This window comes from Pneumocystis carinii (assembly GCF_001477545.1).
Source record: "Pneumocystis carinii B80 chromosome Unknown supercont1.13, whole genome shotgun sequence".
NCBI lineage: Eukaryota > Fungi > Ascomycota > Pneumocystomycetes > Pneumocystales > Pneumocystaceae > Pneumocystis > Pneumocystis carinii.
This window is the reverse complement of record NW_017264725.1, coordinates 258,455-283,134: the sequence shown is the minus strand read 5'-3', so window position 1 is coordinate 283,134 and position 24,680 is coordinate 258,455. Positions and strand designations below refer to the sequence as shown.

The 24,680-nt window shown below is 27.0% G+C and overlaps 11 protein-coding genes across 11 annotated transcripts; 5 read left to right on the top strand and 6 right to left on the bottom strand.

The window, feature by feature from the left end:
• The first annotated feature begins 1 nt into the window (after position 1).
• On the top strand, positions 2-1,912 carry T552_02933 (hypothetical protein). The gene is made up of 6 exons (XM_018371457.1): positions 2-554; positions 599-950; positions 994-1,200; positions 1,243-1,552; positions 1,600-1,724; positions 1,771-1,912. The coding sequence occupies exons 1-6, from the start codon at positions 48-50 to the stop codon at positions 1,866-1,868; spliced, it is 1,599 nt and encodes a 532-aa protein (XP_018224902.1). The 5' UTR covers positions 2-47; the 3' UTR covers positions 1,869-1,912.
• A 158-nt stretch (positions 1,913-2,070) lies between these two features.
• On the top strand, positions 2,071-5,364 carry T552_02932 (hypothetical protein). The gene is made up of 7 exons (XM_018371456.1): positions 2,071-2,594; positions 2,641-2,813; positions 2,860-3,773; positions 3,816-4,065; positions 4,109-5,141; positions 5,185-5,204; positions 5,249-5,364. The coding sequence occupies exons 1-7, from the start codon at positions 2,117-2,119 to the stop codon at positions 5,318-5,320; spliced, it is 2,940 nt and encodes a 979-aa protein (XP_018224901.1). The 5' UTR covers positions 2,071-2,116; the 3' UTR covers positions 5,321-5,364.
• Positions 5,365-5,533: 169 nt separating this feature from the next.
• On the top strand, positions 5,534-6,628 carry T552_02931 (hypothetical protein). The gene is made up of 3 exons (XM_018371455.1): positions 5,534-5,652; positions 5,699-6,099; positions 6,142-6,628. The coding sequence occupies exons 1-3, from the start codon at positions 5,580-5,582 to the stop codon at positions 6,580-6,582; spliced, it is 915 nt and encodes a 304-aa protein (XP_018224900.1). The 5' UTR covers positions 5,534-5,579; the 3' UTR covers positions 6,583-6,628.
• An 81-nt stretch (positions 6,629-6,709) lies between these two features.
• On the top strand, positions 6,710-9,104 carry T552_02930 (hypothetical protein). The gene is made up of 3 exons (XM_018371454.1): positions 6,710-7,211; positions 7,257-8,394; positions 8,436-9,104. Exons 1-3 carry the CDS (start codon positions 6,732-6,734, stop codon positions 9,056-9,058), a joined length of 2,241 nt encoding a protein of 746 aa, XP_018224899.1. The 5' UTR covers positions 6,710-6,731; the 3' UTR covers positions 9,059-9,104.
• T552_02929 (hypothetical protein) lies at positions 9,019-10,182 on the bottom strand. Its single transcript, XM_018371453.1, has 7 exons — positions 9,986-10,182; positions 9,731-9,942; positions 9,564-9,688; positions 9,491-9,521; positions 9,385-9,445; positions 9,256-9,343; positions 9,019-9,212 (listed from the first exon to the last, which is right to left on the bottom strand). Exons 1-7 carry the CDS (start codon positions 10,138-10,140, stop codon positions 9,108-9,110), a joined length of 777 nt encoding a protein of 258 aa, XP_018224898.1. The 5' UTR covers positions 10,141-10,182; the 3' UTR covers positions 9,019-9,107.
• Positions 10,183-10,340: 158 nt separating this feature from the next.
• Positions 10,341-13,324, bottom strand: T552_02928 (hypothetical protein). Its single transcript, XM_018371452.1, has 13 exons — positions 12,737-13,324; positions 12,524-12,690; positions 12,375-12,482; positions 12,274-12,332; positions 12,188-12,226; positions 11,818-12,141; positions 11,762-11,770; positions 11,492-11,718; positions 11,396-11,448; positions 11,224-11,354; positions 11,126-11,183; positions 10,854-11,085; positions 10,341-10,813 (listed from the first exon to the last, which is right to left on the bottom strand). Exons 1-13 carry the CDS (start codon positions 12,757-12,759, stop codon positions 10,387-10,389), a joined length of 1,857 nt encoding a protein of 618 aa, XP_018224897.1. The 5' UTR covers positions 12,760-13,324; the 3' UTR covers positions 10,341-10,386.
• On the top strand, positions 12,754-14,686 carry T552_02927 (hypothetical protein). Its single transcript, XM_018371451.1, has 5 exons — positions 12,754-13,059; positions 13,105-13,325; positions 13,371-13,632; positions 13,680-14,260; positions 14,304-14,686. The coding sequence occupies exons 1-5, from the start codon at positions 12,799-12,801 to the stop codon at positions 14,638-14,640; spliced, it is 1,662 nt and encodes a 553-aa protein (XP_018224896.1). The 5' UTR covers positions 12,754-12,798; the 3' UTR covers positions 14,641-14,686.
• A 66-nt stretch (positions 14,687-14,752) lies between these two features.
• On the bottom strand, positions 14,753-16,896 carry T552_02926 (hypothetical protein). The gene is made up of 16 exons (XM_018371450.1): positions 16,844-16,896; positions 16,689-16,795; positions 16,620-16,645; positions 16,503-16,575; positions 16,379-16,458; positions 16,199-16,332; positions 16,041-16,152; positions 15,891-15,996; positions 15,834-15,842; positions 15,699-15,788; positions 15,413-15,656; positions 15,339-15,371; positions 15,156-15,297; positions 15,017-15,113; positions 14,922-14,972; positions 14,753-14,879 (listed from the first exon to the last, which is right to left on the bottom strand). Exons 1-16 carry the CDS (start codon positions 16,858-16,860, stop codon positions 14,821-14,823), a joined length of 1,380 nt encoding a protein of 459 aa, XP_018224895.1. The 5' UTR covers positions 16,861-16,896; the 3' UTR covers positions 14,753-14,820.
• Positions 16,897-17,160: 264 nt separating this feature from the next.
• On the bottom strand, positions 17,161-17,832 carry T552_02925 (hypothetical protein). The gene is made up of 4 exons (XM_018371449.1): positions 17,791-17,832; positions 17,618-17,748; positions 17,550-17,561; positions 17,161-17,432 (listed from the first exon to the last, which is right to left on the bottom strand). The coding sequence occupies exons 2-4, from the start codon at positions 17,737-17,739 to the stop codon at positions 17,207-17,209; spliced, it is 360 nt and encodes a 119-aa protein (XP_018224894.1). The 5' UTR covers positions 17,740-17,748; positions 17,791-17,832; the 3' UTR covers positions 17,161-17,206.
• Positions 17,833-17,988: 156 nt separating this feature from the next.
• On the bottom strand, positions 17,989-19,746 carry T552_02924 (hypothetical protein). Its single transcript, XM_018371448.1, has 7 exons — positions 19,600-19,746; positions 19,355-19,555; positions 19,110-19,313; positions 18,805-19,062; positions 18,388-18,762; positions 18,203-18,344; positions 17,989-18,157 (listed from the first exon to the last, which is right to left on the bottom strand). The coding sequence occupies exons 1-7, from the start codon at positions 19,698-19,700 to the stop codon at positions 18,035-18,037; spliced, it is 1,404 nt and encodes a 467-aa protein (XP_018224893.1). The 5' UTR covers positions 19,701-19,746; the 3' UTR covers positions 17,989-18,034.
• A 1,995-nt stretch (positions 19,747-21,741) lies between these two features.
• T552_02923 (hypothetical protein) lies at positions 21,742-24,566 on the bottom strand (the record flags this gene model as incomplete). The annotated part of the gene is made up of 12 exons (XM_018371447.1): positions 21,742-21,898; positions 21,938-22,221; positions 22,268-22,390; positions 22,510-22,611; positions 22,656-22,717; positions 22,767-22,876; positions 22,934-23,043; positions 23,085-23,168; positions 23,212-23,544; positions 23,588-24,058; positions 24,107-24,481; positions 24,525-24,566. 12 exons carry the CDS (start codon positions 24,564-24,566, stop codon positions 21,742-21,744), a joined length of 2,253 nt encoding a protein of 750 aa, XP_018224892.1.
• Positions 24,567-24,680: the final 114 nt, after the last annotated feature.

Sequence of the window (24,680 nt, the reverse complement as noted above, 5' to 3'; positions counted from 1 at the left end):
AAACTACCTGTCAAAATCTTTAGATTTTTTTTAAAAAGATTTTCTTTATGGCGTATATAGCTGACCAATTGAATAACCCTGTATTAGAAGAACATGCTAGTTTTACGTCTAAACGGGATATTTTAGGATGGTATAGTTGTGGATTTTCTAATGAAGTTTTTTCTTCTGTTTCAATAACTACTTTTATTCCTGTGTTATTAGAACAGCTTGTTCGTGTTTCGGGTGTTTTACTGTCGGATAAGAGTACGCCGTGTCTAGTCCATGAATCTTTTTTGTTTAATTTGTTTCGAGTTGATAAAAAATCAGATTTATGTGTTGTTTATATTCATGGGATAGGATGGCTAGATAGTTATGCTTTCTCATTGTATGTGTATTCTATAGCGTCACTTTTTCAGGTTGTTGCTATTATTAGTATTAGCAGTTTGTCAGATTATGGAAAGAATCGCAAAATGCTACTTCTTGCTTTTTCAATTATTGGAAGTATATCGGCTATTTCTTTCATTTTTATCAACAAAAGATATCTTATTGCTTCATTTCTTTTTGTTTTGAGTAGTGTAATGTGTTTCGTAATGCCATTTTTTATATTGACGTTGAAAAGATGTGTCTTAGTGCTTCTATTGTTCTTCTTAATGCTTTCCTTCCTGGATTGTGCAGAAATCATCCTTTAGTTTTAAAACAACGTGGAATCTTAGACTCTTTTCGGCAATCTTTATTAGATAATGGTTTTGGAAGAAAAAATGTTTCTAAAGGCAATTATATTTATCATGATTATTTGAAAGCATATGATTTGCGTATATCCTCGTTGATATCGGATTTATCTTCGACCTTTTCATCTAGAGGTATTGCTGTAGGTTATATGGGTGCTATTATTTTCCAAATTGTTTCGATTATAATAATTTTTGTTTTTGGTTCAGGAATAAAGTCTTATCAAATAATTATTTCTGCTACAGGTATGGTGTGTTTTTATTATTGTATTTATTTATATTATTTTAGGATTATGGTGGTTGGTCTTTACTATTCCTGTTGCATTATGGCTTAAGTCTCCTCATTTACCTTCATTGTCTAAAGACATATTGGGAAATTATCCAGTTATGGGATATATTTTATATTCATGGAAATCTCTAGTTCAGACATTTTCAAATGCGCGAAAATATAAGGAAATAATGCTTTTTTTAGTTGCTTGGTTTTTTATTTCAAATGGTTTATAATAATTTTTTTGTTTTTAATTCTTATCAGTATTAGCATATTCCTCAATTTCTTCTACAACTGTTCTTTTTGTGAAATCTACTTTGCATATTCCTCCTCTTGGTTATATTGTAATAACTCTTTTATCTACATTGTTTGGTATGATAGGTGCTTTTTTCTGGCCTTATATTGCTCGGCGTTTAAATTTTTCTCTTTCTCATGTTATTATTTTTATTCTTTTCTTATCACTTTATATACCACTCTATGGAATTCTTGGTTTTTTTCCAGTTTCTTTAGGATTAAAACGACCTATAGAAATATATATATTATCTATGTTTTTCGGATTCCTTTGTGGAGGAATACAAGGGTATAATAGTAATCTTATCTGTCTAATAGAATTATTCATCTATATAGATATTCTCGAGCACTTTTTGGCAAATTATGTCCTGAAAATTATGAGACTAGATTTTATGCATTATATTCTATTACCGAAAAATCTAGCTCATTTTTTGGCCCCGCTATTGTTGGCTATATTTTTCGTAATATTTCTATACATTCTATTTACAATCATTTTAATTATTATAGATTTTACACATAATATGCGATATTCATTCTTTTTTTTACTTATAGTTATAATAATATCTATATTTACTTTGCTTAGATCAAATGTATTTGAGAAATAATCTTCTATATTTTCTGCTTATTTCAATTATTTATAAACATTCAATTCTTTTATTTTTACTTCTAATTTTAGAAAATACAATTTCTTCCTAAATATAACTATTTCTATAAATAATACTTATCCTTTATCTTTTCAATCTCTATAATAATATTTTTTATTTATTTCCTCCTGCTTAGGCTTTATTATTTTTACTGCCTACCAATCTCTCGTCTTCACTCGTTAAGATCGTAACGGGTCATTTACTAAGAAATGGGTCGTCCTCCTAAACCAAAGGAGATAAGACCTTCCTTATCATCAGATTATGTCCAACGTATTTCTGCTGAGCCCTGTTTTACAGAGGAATTGGAGACGGGGGCTTTTGAAGAAAGATGGATGGATGATTTGGATTTATTAGATAATGATCTTCCAGAAGATGTAGTTACTAGTGAATCGAAGAAAGATGATTCAAATGAGCTGGAATCTATTTTAAAGGAAGGCTATGTACCTTCTGGTAGCGGGGAAGGTGAAACAGAAATGATACCTATGCAATTGTTAAGATTAGGATGGGGATCGCTACAAGAATTTGATCCTGGTTTAAGTGATTCTAAGACAATGGAAAAGGCTTCACGTGATGTTATTTTAAAGAAGTATTTTCCAGAATTTCAGGAAAATGAGGTTCTTAAGTTTTGTGAGTTGTTTATTTCTAAAAAGGCATTTTTTGTTCCTGTTAAGCATAAAATAACCCGTAGTAAGTAGAATAGGTTAGATGATGCTCTATCTGATAAATATAAAAGCATGCTTTCCTTCATGGATAAGATTGGATGTGGAGCAGGATGATTCTCAAGCTTTCGCATCTTTTGATCGTTCAATACGGCCAAGATGGGATGACGAAGTTATATTTATCTCTTCATTTCCTGAGGAAGTAGATAAAGAAATAAAGTTCAATAAAGAGTCTTCGGATGCTTTTGTATTTTCTTCTGAAATATCCTATACGCCTGGCTAATACATTTCAGCATTCGTCTTCGTTAAATGAAATGAATCATGATCTGCATTTGACATGTTTCGATTGGTATAGAAAAGTTTTTTCAGATGAATTCTCGCCCAGTAAGAATGTGACGCTGGTTCGATCAAATTCAAAGATTAAGTTTATGGGCGAGGGATTTCTTTCTCAACTTCAAATTGATGACCGAATATTTAATGGAAATGTTGAGTTATCTTCACCTGTTCAGCTTAATTTTAATGATCCTTTTCTTCTTCTTGATATTCAGAGAGTAGATTCTAATTCTTATAAACATTTAACGAATGATCATTCTTTACATAATGATTTATCGAGACGATATAATATATCGAATGATGAAGCTTATGATATGTTACGTCAAAATCAGCAATCTCGTGTTCGTCAAACTCTTGGCCATTTGTCAATTGAGCATGGATTGGTTGCTGATCGATTACAGAGTCCTTATTATAAGACAAGGCTTTCAAAGATAGAATGCCGCTTATTTCATAGACCAGTGGTTACGTTTAAAATTGATCATGAAATTAGGTTTAGTAGAATTGGATCGCGAAAGAAAAAGAAGGATAGAATTAAGGATCCAAAGATATTACTGAACACAACTAAGGATGTTACTCTTAGTGATAATTCTACTTATGTATTGATGGAATATTCTGAAGAATATCCTTCTGTTATTTCTAATCCTGGCATGGCATCCAAAGTCGTTGTATTTTATCGTAAAAAATCAAATGAAGATTATACAAGACCAAAAATGACAATTGGTGAAACTCATATTTTAGAGCCTCAAGATCGTTCTCCTTTTTGGAACTTTGGAACAGTGGATCCTGGAGAGACGGTACTTGCTTTGTATAATAAGATGATACGTGCTCCAATTTTTGCTCATGAACCACAAAGTACTGATTTTTTAGTTATACGGTAAAACATTTCACTTTGATAGTTCACAATTAATTATTTTAGAAATACTTGTTCACAGGGATCAAGATATTATCTTCGTAATATAAAATATTTATATGTAATTGGTCAAACATTTCCTGTAGTTGATGTTCCTGGCCCCCATTCAAGAAAAATAACAATGGTTAGTAAAAACAGGCTTAAAATGATCTGTTTTCGTCTTTTACGTCGTGAAGAATCTGGGAAAATTCTTATTAAACAGATGGCACATCATTTTCCTGATCAAAATGAAATGCAACTTAGACAACGCCTTAAGGTTTGATTTTATTTTATTTATTTAATATCTTATTTTTATTAAGGAATTTATGGATTTTCAAAGGAAAGGTGATGATCAAGGATATTGGAGATTAAAGTCTTCTGAAGTTCTTCCTTCTGAAGTTGTTATTCGTAGTATGGTTTCTCCTGAAATGGTATGTCTTATCGAAAGTATGCAAGTTGGTCTTCAGAATCTTGAAGATGCTGGATACGGGCGAGCTGTAGAAGATGAAAATATGGATGAAACGTGTTTAAGCATTGATCAACAATTAGTCCCTTGGATTTTAACAAGAAACTTTATTAATGCTACTCAGGGGAGAGCTATGTTAAAATTGCATGGTGAAGGAGATCCAACAGGCTGCGGCCAAGGTTTTAGTTTTATAAGAACGTCAATGAAAGGGGGATTTAAATCATTGGATGAAACAATGGATGAAAAAAACGATGGAGATAAATCAAAAACAACTCATGGATATAATATAGCTAAGCAGTCAAAAGCTTATGAAGATGAGATTGCGAGAATTTGGAAATCTCAGCGTATTGGATTAAGCATGACTGAGGATTCAATTACGAATGATCCAGAATATATAGATTCTCAAAAAGAATCTTCTAGCGATAATAAAATAGATAATGGATGGTACGTTTCCACTCCACAATCTACTGATTTGATTGAAAATGATAATTATATATCTATGAATTCGCAAATGAGTTCTGGTCAAATTAATAAAGTTCTAAGAATTCAAAGATTTATTCGAAATTCTTCTGGACAGTTAGAAAGAAAAGTAGAGATCGTTCATAATATTAATGTTATACGAGCATATATTAGACATAGACAGTTGATTGATGATGAAGCTACAATGATGGAAAAAATGGGACCTACTGACGATGATGAAGCAAATAGAAGGCGTAAGAAATTATTAGAAGAACAATTGATACGATTAAAGCATAATCATGAAAGAAGGCAGGCTCGAAAAGCTGCTAAGGCTGCTCAAAAAGCTGAAGCATCAGTTTTGTATGAAGCATCTTTACCAAATACAAAGAAAAATGCTTCAAGTACTAGTAGGCGCTGTGGAAATTGTGGTGTGTTTTATTATTTTTTATATATCATATTAAATTTTTTTAGGACAAGTTGGTCATATGAAGGTTTTTTTTGTATATTTATGATATATTGTGTTTAACTTATTTAGACATGGAGAGGATGTCCTATGCATGGAAATACTGTATATAATACTTCTGGCTTTTCTGATGACGAACAATAATATCATTTTAAACGATATATTGTATTAATATAAATATTAGAAAAATTTTTTATAGATATTTACTTGGATGAGTATAATTCTTATTATGTTTGATGATATCCTTGGTTTTGAACATTATCTTATTATTATTTCATTTGTTTTAATTATATTTTGATTAAAGGCGATATATAATCGATGATTCATAGATCTAGAAATATCTTTGGTTTATTTATAAAATGATAGAAATAGGGAAATATAGTTTAGTATTTTTGATATTACTATGTGGTCTAGTTTAAAGCGACAATTAAGTGCAGCTCTGCGTGGCGAAGATGAGGAGAGAAGTAGAACTCATGGTAATATAAAGAAAATAACATAAACCTTATAATTAATATATTATAGGATTTCATGTTCTACGAGTTGCTGAAGGATCTGTTGCAGATAAAGCAGGCATTGAGAGTTATTATGATTTTATATGCGAAGTAGATGGAGTAGAACTGACTGAAGATTTTGGATGGCTTTCTGCATATCTTTCAGGTGCTGATCGACCTCTTCGCGTAGTAATTTGGTCATTAAAAGATCGGATGGAGAGATGTATTCTTCTTTTACCCTCAGAACATTTTGGTTTATCATTACGTTGGTGTTCAATAGGTGTTGCTCAAAAAGTAGTATGGCATGTTTTGAGTATTGAAGCTGGATCCCCTGCAGAAGTTGCTGGACTCTTTCCTTATGATGACTATATTGTTGGTACACCAGACTGTCTTCTTCGTAGTGAGTCTGATCTGGGAACATTAATTGATAATGTATGCAAAGATTATAAAATATTTTTTTTAACATAAGTAAAGTGTATGAACCAGTCTTTAAGTTTATATGTTTATAATAGACATCGTGAAACAACGCGTTTAGTAATACTTATGCCTAATAGAAAATGGGGAGGTTCTGGTGCACTTGGATGTGGTTTAGGTTATGGATATCTTCATAGATTACCCGGTATAACTCGAAAAAAGATTGAGCCTGCATCTAAGATTTCGGAAACATTTGTATATGAAGAATTGCAGGATAGATTTGGAATTCCACTTACTGAAACTGAAAAAATGTTAGGAGTTCCATCAAATTCTCAATTAACCCCACAAACTAAATTGAAGACAAAATCTCGGAAAACGAATAAAGTCTTTGATGATGAAATTCTTGAATTAATGAGAGAAGGTGAAGAAAAAAGTCAGGAAATAGAAAGAAAGGTGGTATCCGTTCCCCCTCAACCTGTTTCTCAGGAAACTACTGATTAAAAAGGTTATCATTCCATATTTACAATGCTTATATCATATTTATTTTATTTGGTACAAACGTTTATTTATATATACATTATTTTATATATCTTATATTACTGCTTATCGATGCAAAGTTTTGCACGATTTATTGAGAGCTGTTTTTGATTATGCATCGGTTTATTGGCCGTCCAATGATGCGTGCAAACGCACGCTTTATGATGAGATGTGTATCAAGGAGTTTAACATCTCATGTTATGCCAATATCTGATCTTCAAGCTGTTTTTGATCGGATTAAACCAGGACAATCTCTTCAGAGTACAAGTCTGGTCGAAAATAAGGGAGGGTTATTTAGGAATACGGGTGTAATTGTTCCAAATGACTTGGTTTCCCTGACTAGACATACGTTAGAAAATGCTCAGTTGTTATCGGATGATATTGCTCAACGTCAAGTTCAGAACGTAGAAGATGCACGTAGAATCATTAAAGATTTAGATAGATTGAGTGATAGACTTTGCAGAGTGATTGATCTTTCCGAATTATTAAGAACAGTTCATCCAGATAAAGAATTTGTAGCGGCAGCAGAGGAGGCATATCATTATATGTACGATTTTATGAATATATTAAATACACATAGAGGACTTTATAAGGTGAATTTTCTAGGATTTTTGGGAGGTGATTGATATGAAGAAAAGGTATTAACACGGATTCTTGAAAATGGTAGTATTGTTAAGGAATTGACAGAAGAAGAAAGAGTAGTTGCGAAAGGGTTTCATCATGATTTTGAAAAATCGGGAATAAATTTATCAAGTGAAAAACGAAAGAACTTTGTTGATATTTCAAGTCGTATTGCTTTATTAGGGCGTCATTTTTTTAGTGATTATGGTCTTAAAGAAAATTACATTGATATTCCATCTTATTTGTTAAACGATCTTCCATCAGATGTATTATCCATGCTTAAAAGAGGAGATGGATCGAATCTTAAGTTTCCTACTTCAGGATGGATATATCAGATGGGAATGGCATTGATTTCCGATCAAAATGTAAGAAAACGTTTATATATTTCTGGACAAGAATCAAAGAAATCTAAAATCTTAAATTTGGAAAATCTTCTTAGAGAAAGAGCGGAATTAGCGCGACTTGTTGGCATGGAAAGCTATGCTGAATTAGCGTTACTTGATAAAATGATGAAAAATCAAATGTTTGTGCTAGAGTTCTTAGAATGCCTTGCAAAAAATAACATGCCTATTGCAAAAAAAGAGCTGGAACCTCTTTTAATTAGTAAAAGGATTCATCTTTCTGATTCTAATATATCTTTTCTTAATGCTTGGGATAAAGATTTTTATTTAAATTTAGAGAAGAAATGCTCGACTTTTTTTGAAAAAGATTCAATTATGTCATATTTTTCAATTGGAACTGTTATTCAGGGTCTTTCAACCTTGTTTACAAAACTTTATGGTATATGGTTTGTTCAATCTGAAGTTTATCCTGGAGAGATATGGTATCCGACTGTTAGAAAACTAGATGTATTTTCAGAGGAGGGCCATATAGGTGTTATTTATTTCGACTTATTTTCAAGGCCTGGAAAGCAAAGTGGTGCTGCGCATTATACAGTGCGCTGTTCTCGTAGAATAGATGATGACGTTTTAGTAAAAAGAGAAACATGTTTTGAATATTGCAATAATCCAGTTCTTAAGAGTTATGGAAAGTTATATCAACTTCCAATTATTGTTTTAGTATGTGATTTTGGACAAATCACTGATAAAGGTCCTACTTTATTGTCTTTTTCTGAGTTGGAGACGTTATTTCATGAGATGGGCCATGCACTTCATTGTATGTATTTTTTATTTGTAGATAGTATTTTAATCTTTTAGCTATGCTAGGACGTACTGATTTTCATAATGTTTCTGGAACACGTTGTGCGACTGATTTTGTTGAGCTTCCTTCTGTACTTATGGAACATTTTGCTTCTGATATTTCTATAACACCTACTTTCGCTCGACATGCAGTAAATAATTCATTCTTGTCCCCTGAATATTTTGGTAATTATATTAAAAATCATTTTAAGATGCAAACAGTTGAAACACACTCTCAAATTATAATGGCATTTTTGGATCAACAATATCATACATCTGCTCCTTTAGATAAAGAATTTGATTCTACAAAGATATTATATTCTTTACAAGATAAATGGGGTTTGTTTCCATCAGTTCCTGGTACATCTTGGCAAACACAATTTACTCACTTATTTGGATATGGTGCTACTTACTATTCATATCTTTTTGATCGTGCTATTGCTGCAAAAGTTTGGAAGGATATATTTGCCAAAAATCCTACGTCTCGTGTTGCAGGAGAAAAGTATTATAAAGAGGTCTTGAAATGGGGTGGAAGTCGAAATCCATGGGAATGTCTTGCTTTTTTGTTAAATGATGAAACTTTGGCAAATGGAGGGTTAGATGCAGTTAGAAAAGTAGGTCATTGGGTATTGAATAAATAAAATGATTGAATATATACAAAACTTTAATTATATCATATCATATATGTGATTATTGGGCTAAAGGACCAAAATAACAGCATATTGCTTTTGTTTTTCCAGATGCCTTTAAATAATGTGCTTCTACTTTATGCGGGCATCTAATTAAGCTTGTTATCTAGGAATGTTAGAAACTAATTTTTTTATATATTTCTTTTTACCGAGGCTAAAGATGAAGTACGTGGTAGATACATAACGATCTTGTTGCTGTTATTTACCATATGATTTGCTGCATGAAATAATAAAGAACTTATTTCATTAGTAATAACCGATAAAATTAGAAAATATACGCAGGATAAGGTTTCATAGCTTCTATATTGAATACCTCTGAATTTTGATAATCTGGTCCACCTGCATCATTCACATTAATATTATTAGCGATTAAATGTATAATACCCCATGGTGGACTTAAAAAAATAATATCCCCCTTGTAAATTATTATTTAAATCTTATATAAATTAAAATATACTTTTATTTTTTTCGAGATATTAAAGAAATCTGCAAGAATCCATATAATTTTATGTTCCACATTATATATTCGTGCATTATGTTTTGCACATATAAGTTTTATTGGATCATCATCAATTGCAATGACTAAAAATGTTTAAATATTAATAATAATAATAAAAGATATACCTGCTATCTTGTCAATCAATGCGAATTGTATAGCATTTCCTCCAGCACCACAAAAACCATCAATTACAACAAAGTTGCGGTCATGCATTTTCGATAAATGTGTTGCAATTTGACGTCCTAGTGGTTCTGGTGTGACACTATACCAAGACTCCTCATCAAGCCATATTCCTCTATCGAAATATTTAAAAAGCCGATGTCTTTGATGCCAATATCTTCTTTGTCTTAGGTTTTTTTAAAAATAGTTTCTATTTTTACTTGTTTAATTTTGATGGAAAGTTAGATCGACTATGACGAACAATAGTTTGTTTAATAATAATATAAGATTCCCCATATTCGTCATATTTAATGGATGCTCCTGCATCAATTTCTTCTTGTCTTAATTTTTCTGGTTTTTGATTGCGTTTTTTCATGGATCAAAATTGTCGAATATATTGAATGTTAAGAGATATAAATTATAAATAATAGATATATTAAAATATTATTAGCAGTATATCTAGAATATTTTCATTAGAATTGCGTAAAAATATATGTGTAGTGGATTATGAAAAATTAAAATGAAGATTGCTTTGTAGATTAGAATGAATAGTAATTTTTTGTAAATAATTGATAATAAAAAATATAGTACAAATTAGATTTTAATAAATAATAAAATGAATTTAGATAGTAAAATCGAAGTCCTTAAAATGTTTTTTAAATTGATTTGAATCCTGGGATTCTTGTTCATTTGTTTGAACACAATTTTTCCAATCACTTCTTTCTTCTAAATTGAGAACTTTTGATATGACATGTCGTGCAAATTTTAGATCAAAATATGTTTCTGGTTTTATTATGTGAACTAAAATAGTGTTGTTGGGCAACCAAATACGAAGATAGTTTTCTTCTTCCTTTTTAATGTCTCTTTTTTCAAAATTGTATTTCTTTTCATTACCCATGGAAACAAAAGTATTTTCTAATTCATCTGATAGATTTTTTTTTATTGGAATTACTTGCCGATGTAAGTGAATACCATTTATTCTGCTTATTTCAAAAGCTACTGTGTCACATCCTTTAGATTTAAACATTTCATTGATAGAGATCCGATATCTTCTATTGTTAGGGATAAAATAATAAGCAAGATACTTACCTTTCCATTTCTTCCCTAGTTTTATCTCTGTTTACTTCTTCAATAGCGTTAATTGTAGGAACATGTGCAATAGGAATGATTAAAACATGTCCTGGAAATGAAAGAGAAGGCAAATTAGTAGAACTTGTTGTTAAAGGGCCCTTTGGGAGTGCAAGATATGTTTCTGATCCTATAGAGGTAATTAAATGTTGAGCAATTCTTGGATCTGAAAGGCAGAAAAAACAAAACTCCACTAATTTGTTAGCTATGTTTTGATAAGAAGAAAAAAATACATTTAGGATGATTATAAATATGTTTTCTTGAACCAGTAGCCTTTTTTTGTGGACAATTCTAATTAATAAATAAGTGAATACTTGTAATTAATTTTTACCTGAATCCAATGACCTTTTTGCATGCATATTTTACAAGTATAATTGGGAGGAATAGTATTTTCTTTTTCGTATCTTTTTTTGTTTAATTTTGACGAATTAGAAATTAAATGATCTGTTTTATTATGAATTTCTTCAAAGTTAATAAATATTTAAAAAAAAGTGCATACATACGAGTACAGTCTTTCGGGACCTGATTAGAATCCACTTCTTTTTCCTCTTCTTTACTTTAAAATATTAAAAATGAGATATTAAAATTATGAAATTTACGTAATATGATCATATGATTTAGATATTTCAGTATCATGTTTCTGCTTTTTAATACTATTAGAAGATTCTCCTTTATTCCAGAAAAAGGTATATTGTGAATCCTCAAGATTATGCTTTATTCCTTTAGAATCTGTATTTATTTCTTCTGTAAAAGGATTTTGTGTAACATTTGGTATATTTAACGCATTTGATGTATTATATGAATTTGATGCAGTAATATTAAAAGCCTGACTTGCATTAAATAAATTTAAAATCTTTAAAAGACCTTACATAAGAAGACTAAAATAATGTTAATTTTTTTATATTATTGATAATATATAGTATACCCTTTCTTTGTCTGGGTTATCTAATGAGCCTAATGATATAAATCTTGTAATATTTGTTTTTTGTTTATCTTCAATAGAAATACTTTTGTAAGGCTCTCTTTCATAAAATATTGAGCCGTTTGATGAGAAATGATATTTAGGTTGGATATATGATGTTACTTTAGTTATAAATTGAACTCCAGGAATCGTTTTCGACATCTTTTTGCATGAAAATTTATGTATGTCTTTAGGCCATTCAAATGTAACAAGAATATCCGAATTTTTCCCCCTTTTTATAATACCATCTATTTCATTTTCATAAATATATGGCTTCATTTCAGTATTCTATTTGTATAATTAAAAAATCGAAAATTTAAATCAGATTGATTACTTCTGGCAATACTTTGCAATAAAATTGCTCTTCTTCATACTTTTATTTTTAGCTTATTTTAAGCAATTATCAATTAATTAATATACCATTCCTCCTAAACATGATATTTTAATTCCTTTTGATGTTGTTAAAGTCCCTGATTTCCCTAGATATATTAATATATTTTTAATATCTATTTTTTTTGTACCTATATAAAATAAGTTTTTACATATTTCCCCATTATTTCTAATTGCTTTTTCTTCAACTCTTTTATGAAGACGCTCTTTACCGATTGAAAAATATGTTGTTATTGGAACTAATTCCCTTAAATAATATAAAAATATAAACCCCAATTACTGTTTATTCTCCCCTCAACTAGATCTATGATTTCTAGTTCATCCGTCCCTGATTCTGGAAGAAAATCTCCTATGCAAAATAAAAAATCAAAGTTATGTTTCTTGTTCAAATCATGTGTTTTTTCAAAAATCTTTTTAAAATTCCCATCCGATGACCCAAAAAATAGTCTTTTCTATATAAGATAGTGTGCTTATTTAATTAGTCATCTCTTACACTTTACTTGTATTATGATCCATACTAAAATAAATATCGAAATTTTTTGACGATCACACAGGATGGGCCAAAAGTCAAAGAAAACTAAGACAATTCATGAAAATAGACTATCTGAAAAATATATTGATTCTATATTTTCTGAATTTCCCTTAAATTCAAATGGTAAAGATAAAGAAGAAGAAATATTAGAAGCGAAAGTTTTTGGAAATAATAATTCATTTAATGAAGAATTAAAGAGTTCATTGTTAAATATATCTGATGTAGATGATTCTGTATCTTTGGATGATAAGACAGTTGATTTTTCTTTGCTTCAGGACCATGAGGTTTGTTTTTAGGTATTTAGTTTTATATTGATGTAAATATGGTAGCTTTTTTATGTTGATACGTCTATTTCTCAGAAGGAATTGCCTGATAGTTTAGATAAAATAGTGGCCTTGCAGATAGATGAGGAGAAATCTGCATGGGAAGATAGTGATGATGAAAGATTGTTAATTTCTTTAGCATCTGTAGGAAGATTACGAAAATTAAGAGAATCGGAAAAAGATGATATAATTAATGGCAAGGAATATAATATTCGTTTGAGAAAACAGTTATTTTGTTTGTAAATTGTAAATATTATATTTATTTTTTATAGATTTGAAAGGATAAATCCTGTTCCAGAATGGGCAGTTTTATCTAAATCTTTAAATGATGGGAATTTAAAGCAAAATGGAGATATTAATGATGATGATTCTGATAATCCTTATTTTTTAAATGATGCTTCGATATCTAAAAAATCATTAAGGTCATTACTTGAATCTTCAGAAGGTTATATTAGAAAAACATTATCAGTATTACCTCCTACGACCATTAATATAAAAAGATTAAAAGATGCTAATTTTTGTTCTCCGTCTGAAGTATTTATATTACACTATTTTTGTTAAATTTGCTAATTGGATTGAAGTCTGCAATTTTATCATTATCTTTTCATCCATTTTATCCTTTGTTATTGTCAGGAGGACATGATCGTATTTTAAAGTTATTTCATATTGATAAGGATGTTAATCCGCTTGTTTCATCTTTATATCTTCATTCATCTTCTATTCAAACAGCAACTTTTCATCCCAATAGTAATAAAATAATTGTAGGTGGTCAAAGAAAATATTTTTATATTTGGGATCTTGAAAGTGGAAACATTAGCAAGGTTAGTAGGACTTATGGTCATGATGATATTCAAACAAGCATGGAAAAAATTTCAGTTAGTCCTTGCGGAAATTTTATTGGTATTGTTGGGAATAAAGGATGGTTTAATATATTGTCTGCTGGAACTGGACAATGGATTACCGGTTTTAAAATAGAAGGTGAAATTAGTGATGTTTCTTGGCTACGGTCTGGTGAAGGAATATGTGTTTCTAATAGATATGGTGGAATATGGGAATGGAATATTTTATCACAAAAAGTTATCTCAAAATGGAATAACGAGAGTTGCTATGGTATTACTAAATTATCTTTGGGTGGCTTTGATGATAGATGGTTTGCAGTTGGGTTAGTATTATACTATTATATTTAATAAAATTGATCGATGTAGGAGTAATATTGGTATTGTTAATGTGTATGATAGAAGAAATCTTTCAGGAGAATTGAATAATCCATCTCTATATAAAACGTTAGATAATTTGACGACACCTATAAATACATTGGAATTTTCATCAGACGGGCAAATATTGGCTATGGCAAGTAAGGAAAAGCGTGATTCTCTTAGATTAGTGCATTTTCCAACTGGATCTGTTTATAAAAATTGGCCAACCGGCTCTACACCTCTTGGAAATGTTACTGTAACTAAGTTTTCTCCATCGGGAAGCGAAATAGCTATTGGAAATAAAGGTGGAAAAATAGGATTGTGGCATTTTGCATATTATTCATGATTCAATAATTTTCATAGGTTTTAGGGAATGTATTTTAAACATTTATCAATAATATTTGAGGAATATATAGTTAAAGTGTGTAATAATAAATTATATTTTGGGCATTTATAAATTTATAAAAATGAATAATATATATTATATTTTTTAGTATAATAAATAAAAAATTGGGAATTTTTTGAATTAGATATGAATAAATTCGCCCTTTTTTTTTCTTTGCGTAGTTATAGCAGCGATAATAGCTAAAATAATGATAAAAATAGTTTTATTATAAAATAGCAAACCTGCACCAACGCCGCTTCCATCTTGTGCAGCGACTAGTCTAATCTTGTCTCCTTCATTCATATTAGGAATGGTTTTAATAAATAAAATAATTTACCATATGACTCAAGTATACATTTTAATGCTTCGCAAACTTTTTTCTTAAAACCAGGATATTTATTTATTACACTACCATCTACACCTACAGAACATTCCTAAAAAAAATTAATAATAAATAAATAAAAGAGTATTATAACCTTAATATCTTTTTTTTTACAAATTGCTGCTATTCCACAAGCAGACAGATATGCAGATCGCTTTGCTATCAATTCTGTAATTTTTTTAATAATTCTCCTTTCAAATAATGTGCATTCTATATTGAATTGTGTTTTGAAAAGCCTAAAAACATAAGGTATGATAACAATATTTTAATGTTTAACTTATATGTCTCTATAAGATCTTCATGAGTATCGCTATTTTTTTTAGGAAAAGCTTAATTGGAATTTCTACTTACAGTTCAATAATACTTAAATATGATGTTTCAAGAGAATACGGATACTTTAACATTTTAAGGCATTGTTCTTTAAAAAACTTTTTTTTTTCATATAAATCCAATAAAACTTGCCTTAGAATTTCTCCTAGATAAAACCCGGATACCATTTTTTCAAATGTTTGTTGTCCTGGATATATAGATTCTAAATCAAGTTGAATATCATACTTCGTACGTGGAAGAACGAGATGCTCATTATCAAATGAACCTACATTATTTAAGAGGAATATAAATATTTAAACAATATTACCCCATTCGCAGTTTATAGCTATATGAAGATCCGGAGGCAGATTTAGATGTTGAATTTTTGGAATGTATTTTACTTGTTCCATGTATGCTGCTATAAAAGATATTAATAATCATATTTTTACTATGATTTTTATACCGTTAGATCCTTTATATTGTTAGATGTGAAAATACTTAATTTGTTATTAAAATTTACCTGTACCAAAAATTACGCCAAGTTTTGTTGTATTGTCGACATAATTTGAAGCTATTAAAGTACCAGTAGTATCATTTACTAAAGCAGCAACCTTTACAGGGATATTCTATAAATTTATTAAAAGCTTATAAATATAGAGTCGATATATACTTCTTTCTCAATTGCTTTCATAAGGATTTCTACAACGTCATGACCTTCGACACCTTTTATATCGAATTCTTTTGTCCAACGTATGAGAATTCCTTGATCAATTCTGTCTTGGCTGAGATAATTAGGATCTCTGATGCTTTAATTTCTTTGTATATTACATGCATGGATATGAAAAAGTAAACCCTAGTATTATGTCTTTCTTAATTTCATGATGTTCTCTCAAAAAATCTTTAAGACATTTCGCTATAAATCCGAAAAACACGTCTGAATTACTTTTCTTTAATTCTGGAGACTATATTTTTGATTATGATTATTTTCTATATATATCTGCGACATACGATGTTATAATTTGATTGTACGATATCAAAATTTCTTTTTCCGTATAAATCAATTTTACATAATCTAAAATTAGTACCACCTGAAAATGATCAAGTAAAAGCTAAATATCTTCTTTAAGATTACCTATATCAAGCGCTAAATAGGTGCCTTGTTCGTCTCCATTGGCGTATCCTAAAACCCATGTGGGAAACATAGGCTTAGATATATTAAAACTTTGTATAGAATCATCTGAATACATACAATTGTTCCTCCATTTTTCGATAATCCTATGAAATTATCGACTTAATTATATTTTTTAATTTAATTTACCTTTCTCTAATTGTTCAACAAATTTATCTACAATATGATTTAATTTCTCCTTGTTTATAACAAACATCTCCAGTTCGTTTATTTCTTCTAATATTTCACTAGGTATACTAAATAAATATTAAATCTTAGTTATATGTTCTAAAATATTAATATACCCTTCTATAGGATCCATCTTGATTATTTTTTCATCAATCAATATAAAAATTCTCTTATTATTCAAATACGGATAATATTTATGTATAGTTTATCCGTTTTTTTTAAGTTTTCTATTCTTTTTAATTTTTTCCTAATGATTTATAACTATATTTTAGAGTTATGATCACGTGAGTCATGCCATTAGATTTAATTTATTAAATATATAATATAACAATAAAAATAAATATATAACACAGTAATAAATACAAATAATAGTATAATAAAACATATAGATAGTTATTATTATTTAGAGATTATATATAGTAATTTTTTTCTGTAAAAAAATGTATTTATTGCATGATTTATTATAGATATATACAATGCTATTCAATATTATATTCTCGCTTAAGTTTTTCAAGATTGGCTTGTCTTAACGCGATATCTTCAGCTGTATCTGTTTTTCCGGATATTTTTTCAGGTTGATGATAAAGTACTGTAAGATATCGATCTGAAAAATTGAAGCCGTTGAGTTTCTCGCATGCCATTTTTGCATCATTATAATCAATATAGACAACATATGCAGTTCCACGTGTTGTATTATCATTTCCTCTATTTCTTTTAGAATTTAATTTTAAATACATGTATATATATATATATATGTTTTTAGAGAATGCAATGAATTGCAATATCAAAATTGCAAATTTTATAAGAGTAATATGTACTTACAATCGAATTTGCCTGTATATTCATCAAACTTGATGTTTCTAATATTTAAAAATAATTTTATTTCATACCTTATTGGACCAAATTTTCCAAAAAGATCGAAAAGTTCTTCTGTAGATACTTTAAAACTTAAATTTTTCACATAAAGTACAGGAAGTTGAGGTGTTTTTGACTGTCTTGATATATGTGACATTTTCTAAATCTTTATTGTTAAAATTAATAAATTTTTAGCATTTATTTTTACCTAAATGAAAAATAATAAATAGTCTTTTCCTTATTTCTGAGTATTTAAAAAGTATATATATATACTAGTTTCTTTATATGTTCTGGTGTATAATCTTTTTATCTTTTTTGAGTATAAATTAAAATAAAGTTGATATTTAAATATTTTGAAATTTTAATGGAATTCGATTAATTTCAAAAAAAAATAGAAAAAAAATATAGTATTTTTAATATATATATAATATTATTTTACATTTTTTGGACTCTCATTCTTGAATTTTAATTTTAACTTTCTTTAATAATGATGAACCAAGAAATAGTACACCAAAAGCTATAGAAATCGTTAAAGGCTTTCTAAAATTATTCCATAATGAATAATCATATAATACCTAAAATATTTTAGAAAATAAAGATAAAACTAAACCAGAAAATACAAAAATTTCTTCTGATGATATCGTATCAATTAAATTTGTAGCAAATAGTTTTATTGATGTTCTTCCTACAACGTCCATATATGTCTTATATGTTGATATCTCACTTTTAGAAATAGGGATACGTGAAACAACGTTCAAAACCCTTAAGATGATTAAGAAAAAATTCTTTGTACATGTATAATTACCTAGATCCTTCTGGTAGAATTATATTCACTGATATATTTCTATAATAAACATCTTTAGGTCCATCCACAAAAGGTATTTTTAAAATATATAAGTTATTGTTTTTTTTTCTTAAAAAATTGTTTAGGTTCATATCCCACCCAATTGTACATGAATAATTCCATCCACCAAAAATTGGATATCTAGGATTGATTTTAATATTTGTATTTTTTGAATTTGATATAAATTCTCCTGTATAAACAACTCCGACATCATCAATGTGATAAGTGTTTCTAGCCTCGGTTTTAAGATTGATCTGTAGTGAAGATATCGCCGCATGAAATGCTCTATAATATAATTGATATACCCATTTTAAACGTGAAAAATTTTCTTTAAGTCTATTTGTTTTAGACATATATAAAATTTTATACTTTTAATACCTTGGACCTGCGTTTGTTATTGAGTAAGTATTTCTTACTGCAATGTTATTACCCCAATGGGATATTTCTGCTTCACGTTTTAAGTGTTTTATAACAATAATGGGTTTTTCATATGTATAATGAATATAAATAGGTTCTTTATTAAATGGCTCAACAATATCGGGGAAGTTATAAATAAGATGTGACTTTAATAATATTGGATTTGTTGAATTGCCTTCGTGGTATTGAGAATATGATAAAATATTATTAGCATTGATTCTAGTTTAGAATTAACTATCATATATAATAAAATTCTATGATGTTACTTAAAATTTATTCTTTGTTTTTTTGTAGGATAAATTGACAAAGAATATTTTAATCCTTCCCATTTAAGATTCTGAGCTTGATCTTGAGGAATTACATCAGGAAATGGTTTCAATGTATCTATTATAGCTATATCTATCTGTATAGTTATTGATTTCAGAGGGGGGACTGGTTTAGACAATTTTATGGTATATAATTTGACATCACTAGATATGTAAGAATTTTTAATGCTATAATTATTTTTTACTTAAAAGTATTTTCCCTTGAAGGAGTTACGTTAATAAATAAATTTTTTTCATTTTCTTTTGCCTTAATATAGCTGATCTTATTTATTATATTATTATCAATGATCCAAAAATATTCATCTAAAGGAGTATTTCCTATATTTTGAATAACAATTGTGGATTTTTCTTCAATATAAGATTTTGAAAAATCAATATTTCGATTTCTATCTATATGAATAGTGGAATAGAAATTTCATGTGTTTTATACATATTTAGATTTTCCCATGAGTTATCTGTTTTTATTTCTTTTTGACTAGCTTCACTTCCTAGAGACGCTAGCAATAACATACAAATCCATGATACTTTCATGATTGTATGATATTAAAATGTTTACACTTATAATTTATAGCAAAAAAATTAAATAAGTTATCTCGAAAGCTAAATTATACATATAATAATGTTGAAATACAAAATACTGAAAAATGAAATATTAAAAAAAAAACTTTCTCTTAGAAATTCATATACTCTTTTATTATATTTTTAATTAAGATATTTTATAAAATTGAAAATTTATTTTATTATTAGATAATAGTATACTGTTTATTAAATCTTATAGATAAAAAAATTCTATTATTTAAAGAGTTAATGACATTATTTGGAAAATATTTTTCATTTTTATATTTTTTTGATAAAAAATATTATATTAATTTTGCTATAAAATATTATATTAATTTTGCTATAAAATATTGATTAAAATATTGATATTAAGGATTTTGGAAAAATGTGTTTAAAATGTTTGAATAAAAATGAAAATAATTAAGAGCTATTATAAAATGATATCGATTTTTTACGTTAGTTTTAAGATGATCTAATATATTAATTAAAATGTAATATTTAAATTTAAATATTAGTAAAAAAAATAGTGTTTTTGTAACAATGATATTTTATACAATCTATAGTAAGCTAAATTGTTATTAATTGAACAAATGGCTTTTTGTATAACTTTGGAGCGCTAAACTATTTATTTTTAGTGCATATTGTTTATTTTAGTGATTTAGACGGTTTCTTTAGAAATTTATAGAGTAATTTTTTAATATTAAAACTGTAAATTTCATTAGAAGTTTTTGGAAGTTTAGTTAATTGTAGATTAAAAAAATGTTTTGATTTTTTGATTTTTATTTTTGCACTTATGTTCGCTATATTTTAAGATTTAACTATATTTTATTTTTTTAATATAAAAATATTGCATGTTAGTTTGTTTAATATTTTGCTTGCATTTCAGTTTTTATTAGTAAATATGAATATAGTTTATTCCTAAATTTAGGAAGCATTTTGTTTATTTTTATGTTTTAAATGAAATTATATTAAAAAAATGGTTTATTAAAGAAATTTTTTTGAAAGTATAGTATTTTATAGTTGTATAAATATTTTTTAAAGTTTAAAAACACTAAATATCAAAAGCACAAAGGATATTAATCGAAAAAAATTATAAATAAATTTTTGGTTAATGATCTGAATAAGAATTTGGTAGTATTTATTTAATGTTAAATATAAAATTGTTATAAGAAAAATTTGGATAAAATGAACTATATTTAATAGTTTTTTTTATGTTATAATATAATGTTTAAAAGAAAGTAAATATGTTAATTTTAGGAGTATTATTTTTTGCTTCCATAAGAAATCAAATGATATTTTTATGTTATTTTTTTTGTATTTTTAAAATAAATGATATATATCAATTATTTAATAAATATGAATTAATAGAGTTTGATTTGGTGAAATTTTATTGAATTTTCAGAAATTAGGAATAATGAAAAATTATAAATTTAAGAGTTAATTTTGATATTATTAATTCATTTTTTAGATTTAAATAATTTATTTTCTAAGCTTTTTGATCTTTTTAAGAAAATGTATAATATCAAAACTATTTTCGGTAAATATTTAATAAGTTATCTATTTTTTCTATATTTTTATAACTTTGCAAATAAACATTGATAATGTTAATAACGTTTCATTTGAATATGTTTTAATAAATTAATTAGAATAATAGCTATTAAAAAAAAAAGAAATAAATTGAAAAAATTAATCGGAGATTGTATTTGTATTAAAAGATTCTATATTTATAATGCAGGTTATTTTAAAAAAATGCTTATCAACACTTTTTAATTTAAGAAAAAAGACTGTAATATTTCTTTTCTATTTCTAAATGTATCAAGAATGTTTCGCTGGAGAATATTGTTTTTTACATAAATCCTTAATATTTAATGATATATTTATTTTATAAGAATTTGTAATGCATTTTACTATGCCTATAAACAGTTAAATGGCGGAATATTTAAAAATATTTTAGTAATACTAAGTAGTTGTATGTTTCATGGTTTTTATCCTATATATGAAATCAGTATAAATATTATATCAATTTTTTAAATACATGTCTTTCTATATATTCCCTCTCTATTAATGCTTCAATTCTTCTTCTAATTATTGAACGATCAGGAATAAAATATGACGACAAATGTTTTATAGTTTCTTCTACTAAAGTATTATGATCTAATGTTTTATAGTATCTTCTTTTATTAGAATAAAAAAAAAAAAGTAATAATTACTTCATGATACGAATAATAGCCGCTTCTATTTGATATTTCCTAGATTCCTCTGTGTTTTCCATAATGCTTTTATGTTCCTGCTTTTTGGTTTTATCATTTGCTATAATCAAGATTTTTATTCTTTTTTTAGGAAAAGAGATATTTTGATTAAATAAAAATTTATCAGAAATTTCAATATTTTGCGAATTTGGATATTTTATTAAAATTTTATATTTTCGACAAATTAAAGATTTTAAATTTCTTGTAAGTTCTTGATTTGGTATTGATGTTGCTATTTGAATGTCCTGTACAGAAATTAATAAATGATTTAAATATTAACAAAAAGAATACCATGTAACTTAGGAATTCCTCTTCTTCAATATTATTAAATAAAAGTAAAATCATCATTGAATATGTAGATACATTTATTTCGTAAGTATTTGATTTAAGTAATACTTTTAAATCTGAATTTCCCTAAACGATATTAAAATAAAAATAATTAATTAAAGATTTATTAATTCCATATTCTCCTGCCATAAAAGTTGTCTTCCGTTATATCTAGAAAGATAAAATGATTCAAATGACTTTTTTACATTTTCAATTTGTTGTGGATAAATGCAAGTTAGATTATTATTCACTGTTATAGGCCAAAATGTTGATGTCAAAATAGCAATATTTAATTCAAAAGGAATTTTCTAATATATTCATGTGAAATATTTAAATTAAAAGAAAAAAATACCAAAGAATTTGATTTTAACATATTTTTATATTCTACTGTTATGTCTTTTGAAAGTTGAATATCTATGTAATTAATAATAATTAAATTATTACAGATAAATTTTTAAAATACCTTTAAACATTCCTTCTAATTTTGTTGTAAATTTACAGCCTGCTTCGAGTTTTAGCTTTGTAATCATATATTTTTCTGTATCATTTGATATTGAATAGGATTGTAAGAGTCTTTAAATACATGTAAGAGATAAATTTTATACGAAATGTTATTTTTATATAAATTACCGTTTTGCAAGATAATTTTTATAATATTTTTCGAAAATATCTTTGTCTTTAATATATTGGAATAAAGTAATGGCTTTATCTAAAACAATATTTATATCATTTTCTGGAATCTATAAATTTTTAGTTGAGTTTTATTCTATTTCATGAATACCTTTTTTTTTTTTAGATTTTCATCAATAAATATAGATATAAATTCTATAGATCTAGGATTTGTATTTATGTTTTTAGAAAATGCCTATTAATATTAAATTTATGTAAATGAAGAGACATATAGTTACATCACTGATAGTATTTTGAATGTATTTATTCCCTTGAAATGCTAATTTTAAAATTTTATTATACTTATCCTTAAGTAGAAGAATATTATTAACCCAAACAAATGCATATGTTGTTATTAAGGTTCCTTTAGTTCCCGTGTTTCCCTTTTTATTTAATAAAAACATGTTATCAACTTTAGAATTTATAATTTCTCCAAGTTCAATAATTTTACTAAAAATGTTTTCTCTTAATTCGGTCAAATTTGGGTCTACATTGACAAATAAATTATATAAGCGATTTAGATCATTTATTTTTTCATTATCTAGCATGAAAAAAAGGCCAGATGACTTCATCTTTTTGCTAATTAGTAAAAATATTGAATGATATTTTAATTACTTTTATTATTGTACTCATATTCTGCAAAATCATTTCTTCTTCTACAATACGTTTTATTTTCGACTCAGTTTCAAGTGGGAGATAATTGCTAGCTCTATTATGCTCTTCTTCTAGAATTTTTTCGCATTGAATAAGATATTCATTGGCATCTAATAATTTTAGAAGTCTTTTACTTTCTTTAATATAAAACTCTCGAGTTTCTAAAAGAATATATGTCTCGAGATCTACTTCAAAAACGGTTTTAGTCGTATTTACTTTATCAGGAAGAGTATTAAACATATTTATACATGATTTAATCGATGATCTGTCTATTGTATTTCCTTGACGTTCCATATGTATTTGGTTTAGTATAATCGTAACAACACATTGTCCAAATGCTAATTCTTCGCATTTTATGATATAATCTCTGAAAAGCAAAATACTTATGTCATAAATTTGTAGTTTATTCGCTTGTTTTGTATAAACTTTGTCCTGTTAATCATAAGGATAGAAATACGTACGTTTCACATATGCATTTACCAAATATTTCATTATATGAGATATCATATTCGTACAAAGAATGTATTCATTCCAAACATTTTTTAGAGTTTGTAGATAATAAGAGTTGGCCTCTATAATTTCAATATCTGTTATATCTACTTTATTTAGTGCCTTGATTTTCTTATATACAGGTTGTATTTCAAATTTTAAAATATTTTCTAAATGTTCTTGTATTATTGATTTTATTCCATCGTATAGTTTATCCCCTTGCTTATGTAAAACAGAATTATATACATTGCGATATAGTTCTTCAAATGATAATACATATGAGTTTTTTTTATATATATCCCTAATTGCTTGTGAAAGAAAATTCCAAGATATATTCCAATCATATTCTAACGCTTCTTTCTCAAACTAGTTATATTTAGTTTTTCATAATTTTGTGTATCATTTTTACTTTTTTAGGGGTTTTTATTTTTGGTCTTTGATTATTATTCATTAATTTTTGTTATATATGTTTTTAAAATTAATAGAATAATCTGTTATTTTATAAATTTGGTATAAAAATTTGATTAGATGTAGATAAATTGATTTCGAACGTTAAATTATTTTA

Excerpts from the sequence above, each read along its gene's own strand:
- T552_02933 (XM_018371457.1), top strand. The coding sequence starts at position 48 with ATGGCGTATATAGCTGACCAATTGAATAACCCTGTATTAGAAGAACAT. Across the intron at positions 951-993 it reads AATAATTATTTCTGCTACAG|GATTATGGTGGTTGGTCTTT; the intron begins GTATGGTGTGTT and ends ATATTATTTTAG. Across the intron at positions 1,725-1,770 it reads TATTGTTGGCTATATTTTTC|ATTTTACACATAATATGCGA; the intron begins GTAATATTTCTA and ends TAATTATTATAG.
- T552_02932 (XM_018371456.1), top strand. The coding sequence starts at position 2,117 with ATGGGTCGTCCTCCTAAACCAAAGGAGATAAGACCTTCCTTATCATCA. Across the intron at positions 3,774-3,815 it reads ACTGATTTTTTAGTTATACG|AAATACTTGTTCACAGGGAT; the intron begins GTAAAACATTTC and ends TAATTATTTTAG. Across the intron at positions 4,066-4,108 it reads AACTTAGACAACGCCTTAAG|GAATTTATGGATTTTCAAAG; the intron begins GTTTGATTTTAT and ends ATTTTTATTAAG.
- T552_02931 (XM_018371455.1), top strand. The coding sequence starts at position 5,580 with ATGTGGTCTAGTTTAAAGCGACAATTAAGTGCAGCTCTGCGTGGCGAA. Across the intron at positions 5,653-5,698 it reads GGAGAGAAGTAGAACTCATG|GATTTCATGTTCTACGAGTT; the intron begins GTAATATAAAGA and ends AATATATTATAG. Across the intron at positions 6,100-6,141 it reads TGGGAACATTAATTGATAAT|TGTATGAACCAGTCTTTAAG; the intron begins GTATGCAAAGAT and ends ACATAAGTAAAG.
- T552_02930 (XM_018371454.1), top strand. The coding sequence starts at position 6,732 with ATGCATCGGTTTATTGGCCGTCCAATGATGCGTGCAAACGCACGCTTT. Across the intron at positions 7,212-7,256 it reads CACATAGAGGACTTTATAAG|GTATTAACACGGATTCTTGA; the intron begins GTGAATTTTCTA and ends TATGAAGAAAAG. Across the intron at positions 8,395-8,435 it reads GATGGGCCATGCACTTCATT|CTATGCTAGGACGTACTGAT; the intron begins GTATGTATTTTT and ends TTAATCTTTTAG.
- T552_02929 (XM_018371453.1), bottom strand. The coding sequence starts at position 10,140 with ATGAAAAAACGCAATCAAAAACCAGAAAAATTAAGACAAGAAGAAATT. Across the intron at positions 9,522-9,563 it reads ATATCTCGAAAAAAATAAAA|GGGGATATTATTTTTTTAAG; the intron begins GTATATTTTAAT and ends ATAATTTACAAG. Across the intron at positions 9,344-9,384 it reads GCTATGAAACCTTATCCTGC|TTCTTTATTATTTCATGCAG; the intron begins GTATATTTTCTA and ends TAATGAAATAAG.
- T552_02928 (XM_018371452.1), bottom strand. The coding sequence starts at position 12,759 with ATGGATCATAATACAAGTAAAGT. Across the intron at positions 12,227-12,273 it reads TATCATGTTTAGGAGGAATG|TATGAAGAAGAGCAATTTTA; the intron begins GTATATTAATTA and ends TAAAAATAAAAG. Across the intron at positions 12,142-12,187 it reads ATTGCAAAGTATTGCCAGAA|AATACTGAAATGAAGCCATA; the intron begins GTAATCAATCTG and ends TTATACAAATAG.
- T552_02927 (XM_018371451.1), top strand. The coding sequence starts at position 12,799 with ATGGGCCAAAAGTCAAAGAAAACTAAGACAATTCATGAAAATAGACTA. Across the intron at positions 13,633-13,679 it reads ATTTTTGTTCTCCGTCTGAA|TCTGCAATTTTATCATTATC; the intron begins GTATTTATATTA and ends ATTGGATTGAAG. Across the intron at positions 14,261-14,303 it reads GATAGATGGTTTGCAGTTGG|GAGTAATATTGGTATTGTTA; the intron begins GTTAGTATTATA and ends TGATCGATGTAG.
- T552_02926 (XM_018371450.1), bottom strand. Across the intron at positions 15,298-15,338 it reads GATCTTATAGAGACATATAA|GCTTTTCAAAACACAATTCA; the intron begins GTTAAACATTAA and ends TTATGTTTTTAG. Across the intron at positions 14,973-15,016 it reads ATGTATACTTGAGTCATATG|GAGACAAGATTAGACTAGTC; the intron begins GTAAATTATTTT and ends ATATGAATGAAG.
- T552_02925 (XM_018371449.1), bottom strand. The coding sequence starts at position 17,739 with ATGTCACATATATCAAGACAGTCAAAAACACCTCAACTTCCTGTACTT.
- T552_02924 (XM_018371448.1), bottom strand. The coding sequence starts at position 19,700 with ATGAAAGTATCATGGATTTGTATGTTATTGCTAGCGTCTCTAGGAAGT. Across the intron at positions 19,314-19,354 it reads TCAAGGGAAAATACTTTTAA|TGATGTCAAATTATATACCA; the intron begins GTAAAAAATAAT and ends TTACATATCTAG. Across the intron at positions 18,158-18,202 it reads TATCATCAGAAGAAATTTTT|GTATTATATGATTATTCATT; the intron begins GTATTTTCTGGT and ends AAAATATTTTAG.